General features: G+C 46.4%; 1 protein-coding gene across 2 annotated transcripts in view; it reads left to right on the top strand.

Annotated features, from left to right (window-relative positions):
- Positions 1 to 314: 314 nt before the first annotated feature.
- ITGA9 (integrin subunit alpha 9) overlaps positions 315 to 11,316 on the top strand; it is a 339,039-nt gene continuing 328,037 nt past the window's right edge. The window contains exon 1 of one of the 2 annotated variants that reach the window (XM_075921785.2): positions 315 to 782. In XM_075921785.2, the coding sequence (XP_075777900.2) occupies positions 604 to 782 (179 nt within the window). In that variant the 5' untranslated portion in view covers positions 315 to 603. The remainder of the gene's footprint in view (positions 783 to 11,316) is intronic. The other variant, XM_006124025.5, reaches the window with a different exon arrangement.

Genomic DNA, 11,316 nt, shown 5'->3' with positions numbered 1-11,316 from the left:
GAATAGGAAGTTCTTGAGTACTCAGGGAAAGGGGCCGTGTGTGCATAAGGAGTGACTGAAAGGAGGGGGAGAGACTTGCTGTGGGTCCCCGTGCCAAGTAAATCCATGTGCATTTGTAACGTACAAAAAGTCGGGGCGGGGGGTAGGGAAGGGAGGGCGTTGCGGTGGGGGAGTTGTGCAGAGCTGGAGCCGCCATCCCCGTCCTCCAGGATGCTGCATCGCTGAGGGAACCAGCCAAGGCGGCGCCGCGGCCGCTGGAGGGCGCTGCCGCTGCACGTTTGGAGCCGGCCTGTCCCAGGCAGGAGAGCGCTGCCTCCACTCCCTGCGCCCCGGGGATTGGAGCAAACTGCAGCTTCTCTGCGAGGCGGCCACAAAAGTCCCTGGCTGCTGCGGGACGGAGTCAGAGCCCCTGGCTGCAGCCCACCCAGCCCGTCTGCTGCAGCCGCGGGGCGCTTCCCGGGCCTCCACGGGCTGGGGCTGGCTGTGGTGCATGCGGGTCCCAACTCCAGCGTAACCCCCAGCCCCACCGCGGGCTGCCTGCAGTGAGGGGGGCAGGCGCCGCACTGTGCAAGGACGGAGGCGCTCCCTGCCCTGCCCCGCAGGATGCCTGGACCCCAGGGGAAGGGCAAGCGGCGTTGGTTAAAAGTGCTGGTGGCTTGGACGGCCGTGGCCTTGGCTTATTCCTACAACGTGGACCTGGATCATCCCGTGGTCTACCAGGGCCCCAATGGCTCCTTCTTTGGCTACTCGGTGCTGGAGCATTACTACGATAACACCCGCTGGTGAGTAGGGACTGGCGCGTTGGCCGGGAGCTGCTGCTTCAGCTGCACGTGAATGGGCCACTTCGAAGCGGCGCTGGCACCTCTCAGCCCCCTCCCCTCCGGTCTCCTCCCCCCATCTTTTCAGATCCAAGCCAGGTGGGCTCCGTTTCTTCTGCCCCTCTCCCCGTCGTCTCCTTCCCATAGCAGGGCCGGGGGCTGCCTTGAGACAGCGCCAGTATTTCTGTGCCCACTCCCATGAGGGAGATCCTAACTGCAGCCAAATTCTTGGTGGCAGGAGGGGAGACACATGGCAGTGTCTTTAAGGGGTGATTGGAGGAGTTAAGTAACTCAGCCAGAAGTTAGGGGCTGTTGGTGGGGTGAGGGTCTGTGAAATGCACAGGGAGTCAGACTAGATGCTTGTGACCATCTGAGGGTAAGGCCTTGCTGGAGGGGCTGCCTTGGTGGGTCTAGGGGGCACGTATCACTATGAGGACCCAGAGTTTCTCTTTCCCAGCAGCATGCAGAAAGTGGGAAGGTCTCTTATATTAAAAGGGCAGGGGAGGGCTTCTTCTGAGGATCAGTTGGCAGTGGCGGTGGTGGTGGGGAGAAGGCTAGAGAAGTAGTGAAGGCTGATTAGCTTGTCACTGACTATCTTACTGGTAGAGATTAATGGTGGGATAGAAGTTCAGGGTGAAATCCTGGCTTTGATGAAGTCCAAAGTCCCATGGGTTTCAGCAGGGTAAAGATTTCACCCTAAATATGTAGAGACTCTCTGGCTTCAGACAGGCAATGTCCAGTCTCCAAATAGCATGCTGTTCCAGTTAAGATACTGGTATAAAATCCCATGCTACAATCTGAGGGAGCTAGCACTGAACTTTACTTTGTTCCTCCCTGCAGTCGGACTGACCCAGAAAAAATGGAGCTAAAATGCTGTCACGGGTGTGTTTGTTACTGCCAGTAGCTTTTCCACTGCCTGTTGCTGGGAATTGAGAAAGTACTGCAGGATCAGATTTTCTGATTCCACCACACCCACCAATTTTAAAGCTTCTGGTCTCAGCCAACACAATCTTTGATGAATCAGAATGATAGTCGGGTGTCATCCTGGACACAGTCTACAGGAAGAGCTTTTAAGTTCAAAATGAGTGTTTAAAAAAGTTGTAAGTGGACACTTTCCATCTTCATTTCAACCCTTGCTGTGTAATCTGTCCAACAGGCTAGCACACTGTATCTGGCAGCATCTTCAGTACCTTTCAGCGGGTACTAAGTAAGCAGGCTGTGATTTTTTTTTTTCACAGCAATGAGGAGAAATGTTTAATCCTGGCTTTAATCATGTTTTTATTATTAATTGTTATTATTATTGTTGCAGAAGTGCTGCCTCTTGTTACAGTTTGGGAACTGCACTAGAGCTGACATTTTTGTTTAAACTTCCAGTCTGAATTTGGCTAGTGCGTACAGTACTTAGAATGTATTATGGCAATAAAGTAATGTTGCTTTGTTTTGGATGCAGTCTGAGGGAAGAAGTTTGTGTATTTCCTGGAAAAGCAACAGAGACAAAAACTACCAGACACAATTTAGCAATAAGGGAGGTTTGAACTTCAAATGAGTCACTTAATATAACCAAATTTTCTGTCTGGGTATTAGTTTCTAAGTAGTCCAAAATGATGTGCTCTGTGATTTCAGTTCAGTTACAGGTATGGGGCACTGAAGAAAGATTACTCCCCATTGAATCCATTTATTGTTACCTTCATCAGTTGCCCTGAGTTCAAATGCTGCTGCAAAAAGAGGAAATCCAGCCCTATGAGTCTCTGTTTCCGCAAGCTGCAGATTGTGGACAACAGTCCGATAGAATCCCAAAGTGCTGCAGACTGGTGTTTACTCTAGTGAACAGTTGCTGCTGAAACATGCAGCACATGTACTTGGAGAAGTGAGTGAAATGTGGAGGGTGTTGAACCGGCACTTCATCTTGCAGGTGCATTCTTAAGAAACCTAGGCATCCCTGGGGATTAACTGCAGCTGCTAAAACCATGATCAGTTAATGCCTTTTTATACTGATAAACTGGTGTTGCTGTGACATTCTGGACCTGCTAGGTAACTGGGGACACTATGTAGCATCACTTCAAACAAGTTCAACGCAGGGAACAGTCAAAAGTTGGGTCAGCATATAGAAAAGTGTGTGGTGATATTTTTTTCCTGGAAAGTTGGGGGGTGTATGTGAGGGGTGGGGGTGGGGAGAGGAAGAGAGTAGAAGACATTATGGAGCAGATACGACTCATGTTAAGTTGGGGGGTTACTCCATAGCCCCTGGCATGTAATCCTTTGCTGCAATGCAAACTGCCAGTTGTGGTTTGTTTAGTCCTTTTTGTAACCCCCCTTCTTAGCAGGAAATATGTAACAGCTCATCTTGACAGCAAATTCATGTGATGTGGGCTATGAGAGGTCATAATTTGTTAAATGGGAAGAGTTTTAGTAGCAGTGGTGTCAAGCGAGTGAACAGTAGAGCATTGATAGGTCTGATCTGTTAGCAAAGAGGAGTTTTCTGCATTCTATACTACAGCCAGGCATATGTTCTTAATGAGTAGAGTGATCTGCACATGGGGGTGGGGCGGGTACTCCTATGTTTGCATAGGATTTTTAGGGGGAATGGTGGTGTATTTTCAATAAGAAATAACAGATGTTAAGTATCAGTTAATTAACTAATTGAGTAGTTAAAATTTCCATCGACTACTCGATAAGAGGGGAGGGCGCTCCCGCTGCGGCTCTGCGTTTTAAATATAGTAAGAGCCCGGCAGGCTTTTACTGCATTTAAAGTGAAAAGCTGCAGCAGGGTTAGCTCCCGGGGGCGGTGCGAGCCAGGACTGAACATCTCAGCTCACGCCCCCCCCACGAGCACTGTGACTCTGCCTCTCCTGCCCCCCACGCTGCACCATGGAGACAGTGCTGGGGGGAACTGGCTTCGGCTCTCCATCCCACTTGCTGCTTCTGATACAGAGGCAGGAGTGGGGGATGCGACCACTGAAGTACTCATTCGACAATTTGCTTACATCCCTAAGCTGTATGTATCTCTCAAAACTATGTAAACTACTTTTTCTGATATTCTGTCTCTCTTTGCATCAGGGCTCTGTTAGAATTAAACTGGGTTCTCTTAAGTGGACCTAACTAATGTCACTTTTACTGTGTGTAAGAAAAGTAAAGGTTTATAAAGCTTCGTGCGTGGTCCTGTAGTACCTTAGAGACTAACAAAAGTATATAGGATCATGAGCTTTCATGGGCACAAAAAGTGGGTTGTGCCCACGAAAGCTCATGATACTATATATTTTTTGTTGGTCTCTAAGGTGCTAAAGGACCACTTGTTATTTTTTAAGATTTTTTTTAAGTTACAGACTAACACGGCTACCCCTCTGAGACTTTTTTACAAAGCTTCTCTTTATCTCTGTTGTTTCGATATGGACAGATTACCTAGCTGTTGATTTTGGAACTGGAGCACACTGTGGATTAAATAAATGTATTAAGTCTGGGTTTTATCCCCTTAAAATGAAAGTCTTTCACACACTTTGGTTCATAAATACTTGTATGTGTGGTGACTTTCAAGGAGCATTTGTTACAAAGGAGTTATCTGTAAATATCAAGAAATATCAAGAAGCACTCTGAAAAGAAAAGAAACCCCTCACTGTAAAACAATGCTAATATTATCTCACAGACAAAAGACAGAAAAGCAAAACAGAAAACACACATTGATGAGGAATGCACAATATAATGAAGTGTCGGTCTAAAGAAACACTGTTGCAATGAAATAATACAATTTCTTGCTAATTATTATCTTGTGTAGACAACAATAGTTCAGACTATGAAAACTGATATAAACATACATGATTAACATTTTTTTGGCATTTCACTGAGCTTGGGAAATGAAGCAAGGTTGGTCAGTTTCACTTCCTGCTTCTCCTGCGCTAGCAAAATACAGTTAGGCTTCGGTTAATAACACTGCAAAGGGATGTTAATCTCCAGAAACATTTTCATTTAAAGTAAAAGTTTCCTGCAGGATTATGAGTGTCAGGACGTTGGTGGGCCTCAGGACGTTGGTGGGCCTCGGATTCTTAAGATCTTATGGTCCCATATTCCTTTAATCTGGTCCTGATTATAAAAGTACCTTTAACAAACCGCCTTCTGTCCAGGAGGACTTCTGCCATGTGCTAATACACATTTTTGTATATTCATAAACTTCAATCTTGGCCATTTTCAATAGTACAGAATACCAGTCTGTATAATGTTCTTATAAGCTATCTGTAAAGGATATTTAGATTCATGAGTCAAAGCCTGAAACAGTGTCTTAATTAACTCAAGTAGCATTCAGATCTCAGTCTAAAATACGATCTAAAACAACAGTTTTCAAACAGTGGAGCAGGCCTCTCATAGGTTGTGCAGGAATGGGTAAAGCAGGGGTCGGGAACCTTTTTTGAGTGGGGACCGCTGACTCAGAGAAAAATCAGTCAGGGGCTGAACACTAATGACAAGCAAAGAGACAGTGGGCGAACCAAGCCTGAGGGGGCTGGATCCAGACGAGCCAGCGGCCGCATCCAGCCTCCAGGCTTTAGGTTCCCCATTACTGATGTAAAGGGAGGCATGAGCTGTGTGCATTTTTTAAGAGCCTTGATTATTAGCCCAACTGGCTCGGGCTTGTGCAGAAGGGCTGAGTAGACCAGGAGGTAGGGATGAAAGGGGCATCCTCCTCTGTGCCCTCCTCTGTTCCCAGTGCTTAATGGGAATGCAACCTGGGCTTGGGCTCTGCCTCCTCTCTGCCCCCCAGCCCTCACCTGGAGGTGGTGGGGCTGCCAGCAGCAAGGGTGCCAATGGGCCCCATGTCTGCTGCACTTTTCACATTGTCTCCCTTACTTCTGTGCTGCTGCTGACTTGGCATTGCTGTCAGAGTTGGGCACCTTGGCCAGCAGCCTCTGCTCTGCACTTTGCCTTGGGGGGGGGGAGGGGAGAGAGGCAGGAGCATAAATGATAATAGGCACAAAGAAGGCTGGATGGGTCTGATCACATCAATTTGAGTACCATTGATCTAAAGTATTTATATCTATATCGCTATCTATCTGTATCTTTCTGTATATAAATATTAAGCAAGATCAAATTTAGGAACATTTTGGCTTAAAATTTTGGGCATCAAATGTGAACCCAGAGCAAATGTGTATAACCAGGTTTACTCTATATACACACTCTTTGTAACGGAATTTGACTATGCATCCCTCACTAGAGTGGCATGAAAGATGCCTTTGCAGTAAAAGGCCTGAACTTGATTGTACAATAGAGTCCTGATTATCCGACCTAAACGGGACTGACAGGTGGTCAGATTAATGAAAATGTCGGATAATAGGGATTACCTGTAGTTGATTCGGGTGGCCTGGCCCCTTCCCTCCCTGCAGCCCATGGGAGTGGGTCGGGAGAATGGCCCTGCTCTCTGCCCCTTCGCTCAGCGCACTGCAGGGAGGGAAGGGGCCAGGCAGGAATGGGGACGACGCAGCAGCAGCAGCAGCCGCAGCCGCAGACGCAGACGCAGCAGCAGACGCAGCAGCAGACGCAGACTTCAGTAGCTGGGGAAGGAGAAACGGGCCAGGTCACATGGCAGGCGGCCGGGGGCAGCGCGGGGTTTTAGTTTTGCTTTCAGGAGCTGACTATGTCGGATAAAGCAGAATGTTGGATTAGCGAAAGTCGGATAATCCGGACTCTACTGTACTGAGATTTTCCGCTTTGGCATGTTAATTTTACATGGAGAAGAATTTGTCTTCATCTGATGTTTTCAGGTTATTGTATTTTCTGACATCTCTTGTTTTGTTTCCTTAAGAGGATTTTTTGAGTAGAAGTCTTGAAAGATTTGCACCGTTCCTCCTCATTACTATTTTCAACAGAGCAAGGAACCAGGTGGTTAGCTGCTACATTCATTTAGAGCCTGGACCAGCATGTGTGCTCCTAGAACTTTAGCTATAGTTTTGAAGCTTGGAATAAGTCTCACAAATAGCATAAACCTTTTTCTCCTGATTTGTTTTTAAATGGAGAAATTACTACAGGAAAACAATAATTTGATGTTTATAAAAACTGTAATGATCTTACATCATTAACAAGCCAATATTTAAAAAAAAAAATCCTTTGTAATTCATTTCTCTCGCCTCCTCCTCTCTCTCTGACAATTTAGTTTAATAATCTCAGCCTTCCTGGCAACATGGCCTGGTACATATAGGCAGGTTGCTGACTGAGAGCTCTTATCGCTGGAATGACCCTCTGTCTTTGTGCTTTTTATGTCATATGTTGCTTCCTGCTTTTAACCCCAGTCTGTATCTGAACTGTGCAGGGTGTTGTTACACTTACTGATTGAGTTGATATGTTGTTGTGAATATACAATGATGTATCCTGAGAATCTTTTTATGTGATCCAGAATGAAACTGGGGAGGAAACCTACATGAAGGCAGAGTGTTCTGTTTGTCTTGGTGTGGTCTGTCCAGGCAACACAAACACCGAACTAAGAGCTGCTGTTAATGCTCTGGAAAAGTGATGGAAACTGATTTGGTGCTATTGGTGTAGGTTGCCTAGAAGTGGCTTTGCTCTCTCACTTAAACCTCTGCATTCAGTGGGTTTACCTGTTGAATCAATGAACCAATTGAATATTTTTTCAATACATTTAGAGACGGGATCAAGTGGCTTGAAGCCTTTGGCTAGAAGGAACCAAACTGGAACCCTTGCATGCACTGGAGCAGTATGTGCCCTATTACTGCCGCTTGTTTTAATCTATTATGATATAGGAGGCTATTTAAAGACATTTCATCTCTGCCACTTAAAATTGCTGTGAGGTGCAGAGGACCTGCAGCGTTTGAGTTAGGGCTGTCTAATCAGTGCTGGCACGCGGTAAACAGATGCTAATGTGTTTGGCATCTTTCCGGGCCATTGGGACCATTCAGTGCTTCTTTGTGCATTGTACTTCCAGCTAGAGACAGTGCTTTGATTTCTGAAACTGTTTATCCTCAGGGCCATTCAGCAGCAAGGTGGTGGTTACTCCCTGTGGGAAGTAAACATAACGCAGGTGCAAATGAGAGTGAGATCATGAAAAGAAGGATAAATAGCCTCATTGCCTACTGGCTAGTTCTCCACACTGTCATTCTAGAAATTGGCATCTCCTCTCCTTGGATAAGATAGGAGCCTTCCATTTGATTCCTCCATTCATAGCCAGGAAAGGGTTGGTAAGCTCAGAGAGGTTTGTGTTCATCTTGGTTAGAGGTGGCTGTGATAAGCTGTCCTGAAGGTTAGTTTGAAAGGAGTAATGGGGAAGATCATTTGGGCTCTAATATTGTTGGACTCTAATATGAACCGGCAGTAATGGGCATGACTCTCATACTTTCATTTAGAGCCTAGACCAGCATGTGTGCTCCTAGAACTTCAGCTATAGTTTTGAAGCTTGGAATTAGTCTCACGAATAGCAGAAAGCCTTTTTCTCCTGATTTGTTTTAAAATGCAGAAATTACTACGAGAAAACAATAATTTGATGTTTATAAAAACTGTAATTACTCATGGGTGGATTCTGATTCTTGTAGGAATAGTAAATCTCATTTCCCAAAGCCCCCACTAAGACCTGGAACCTCCCTTCTCCGCTAACAAAATCCAAAGTGTACTACTTCAACCTTGACTTCCTCCCAAAAAAATACAACAAAATCTCTTTCATGGGGGGTGAAAGAGAATTTGAAGAACTGGTGGGCATGTATCTGTTCGAGATTCAGGTACAGTGCTATGGGTGAGGAGCAGTTGTAGTGGCTCAAACAATAGACCCTTCCTTTTTAATCCTTCACTTTGTCTCTTACTCCTCCTCCTCTTTTTGTTTCATCTGCTTTGCTGAATTCTTGTACTAAAATTCTTGGTTACATTGTGTTGTGAAGGGGTCCCAAAATATTGACTCAAAGGCAACTGTGAATGTACAGTTGTTTCTTTCCCTCACTGGGCTTCATTTCTCAATGTATCTTCGTGCAGTAAGTCAGAGGGATCCCAGAAACTTCCTGCAGTATGTTATGGTCGTGATGGTGAGAACCCATGCAAATGGATAGTTCTTTGCAAAAATGTCACCACATCGTGACTGTTTTGGCTAAAGGCTGGAAAACAAATGGAACTGCACTGTTTAAAACCTGAAGAGTGCTAAAAGAGTGCTTCAAAATCATGTTACACCACAAAATTAGTCTATTTAAACCCAACTTGGTTAAATTGGTTGGGAGATGTTGGAAAGCTGCCTGGCTATAGCAAAGTAATGAACAAGGTTATTCTATTATGGACTGTTTACATATTCACCGTGTTTACACTGGGACAGGATGAAGGAATCCATAGTACTGAAATGATAGGCTACCACATTTCTGCCGCTGGAAAAAATTCAATATGTATAGTATGCTTTGGGACAGAGTTTCAAGCATTTTATTCTGAGTTCAGGAAACTCTTACCAGTCCTAGTAATAACTTAACTAGATAAATTATGACATGCATCACATGCTATGTTCACTTCCTGCTTGGTTTTGCTCCATCAGATAGATTTAGTATCTAGTTGTGTGCTTGGACATACGATGTATTTTAAAAATATAGCTGAATGCACATTTTCTCAAGATCAATTTGAACACAGAATCTATGCAGGTAATCCTGTTCAAACAGTTCAGCATCTTTTTTCCCCTAAGCTTTTTTTAAAGAGAGAATAATAAATCTTTATAAATCAGTCTTCTTATCTCCTCTTTCTCATTCTGAGAGATCATTAGATCTTTTTTGAGAACTATTGAGCCAAATTCACTTCTGTTGTAAGGTGGACACAGCTCCACTAGAGTCACAACACTTAAATCGGAGCCGAATGCAGTGTATTGTAGTTCAGGGATGGGCAATAATTTTTGCCCAGGGGCTACTTCAAAAATTTTTAAAGTAGCCCTGCACCACCCCAGAAGGGGCGGGTTCTAAATAGAAAGGGGCGGGGCTACCCCACCCCCAGACCACGATTGGTCTGGGGGTGGGAGAGCCCCTTTGCTCCCCCTTCTCACTAGGCACCCATGCCCTGGAAGAGGCTTGGCACAGCCCCCCACCCTCAGGCCAATCAGGACCTGGAGGCGGGGGAGCACACGAAACCTCCTCCTGCCCTGCGAGGAGCACGTGGCACTCTGAAGTGCTGTGGGTTACTTGCAGGGCTGGGGCAGGGCGAAGGAAGCTTCACTCAGGTCTTCCCCTGCCCCCAGGCCCTCATTGGCCTGGGAGTGGGGGAGTGCGCGAAGCCTCCTCCGCTCTCTTCCCCCTACCCCCTGCTCCTGCAAGCAGTGCGTGGTGCTTCCAAGCACCCCGTGTTGCTCGCAGGGCAGGAGGAGGCTTTATGCGCTACCCCTCCCCCCCCAGCCAATTAAGGCCTGGGGACGGGGGAGCACCCGAAGCCTTCTCTGCTCTGCCCCTACCCTGCGAGCAGAGTGGAGGAGGCTTCGGGTGCTCCCTAGGCCTTAATTGGCTGGAGGCAGGGGAGCAGCAGGGCCTCTGCAGGCTGGATCCGGCCCACAGAGGCCGTTTTGCCCACCCCTGCCGTAGTTGATTCTAATAGCTGGTCTTAGAAACATTTTCTTGACACTTGCAATGTAAACCATCCATCCTTAAGCTATCCCCTCTTTGTTTATTGTGTTAGATCTCATGAATGTCAATAAGTGAGTGACATTCATTCATCGCCTGTGTAAATGAGATGATTGGCATTCTGATTTCAGCCTGACTGCCTGTGAGATTTCCATTTGGAACTATTATTTCAGGCTCCCCCGAGCTTGCCCCCCAACGTGTGTAGGCTTTGTAGGTTTCAACAATTTAGGTATTTCTGGCATTAATTTTTCTCACTTGTGAAAACATGACTTGCATTATAGAGTGCAGTCCCTGCCAAACTCCTGTGATACTACAGCTTAGACCATGATTCTGGGGAGAAAATGTTCCCTTAAAATGGATTTCTCTCTCTCCAAATTTCTCTTAAATGTCAGCACACATTTTTGTCACGTCAGCTTTTACATGTACTCTGTTGGCTATGAGGAGAACGTATTGCCCAAGTCACTTCTTAGGAGAGCTATAAAATCCCATTTAACCAATTAAATGTTACATTTAACCACTTAATCGGGACCCCACAGGCGGGGTAGGGGGAGGGATGCCCCACCTCCCACCCATGGTGTGGTACCTTCCTGGCCATAGTGCAGCTGTGGGCTGAGACTGCCATAGGCAGGGGCTGCTCGAGCCAGGCCGGGCCTGACATAGCGCCGCAGGCAGGAGGTTGCTCTGGCCAGGCCAGGCCCACTGTGTCATGGGTGTGGGCAGCTGCTCCATCCTGGCCAGGCTGGAGTGCCCCCAAACTGCAGCACATTGTGGCGGGCCCAGCTGGGCTGCACCACTGTATCAGGGCCTCCAGTTAACTGGTTACTGGTTACATCCCTACTTAGTATAGCATAGCACCCTCAGATAACCTAACACCCTGTGCTTAACCTTACCACCTAGGTAGAATTAAGATTGTGATAGTTTTTGCTCCATGTTCTTACACT

This window comes from Pelodiscus sinensis, chromosome 2, assembly GCF_052426305.1.
Source record: "Pelodiscus sinensis isolate ZL-2025 chromosome 2, ASM5242630v1, whole genome shotgun sequence".
Taxonomy (NCBI): Eukaryota; Metazoa; Chordata; order Testudines; family Trionychidae; genus Pelodiscus; species Pelodiscus sinensis.
This window is presented reverse-complemented; position numbering and strand designations above follow the sequence as displayed.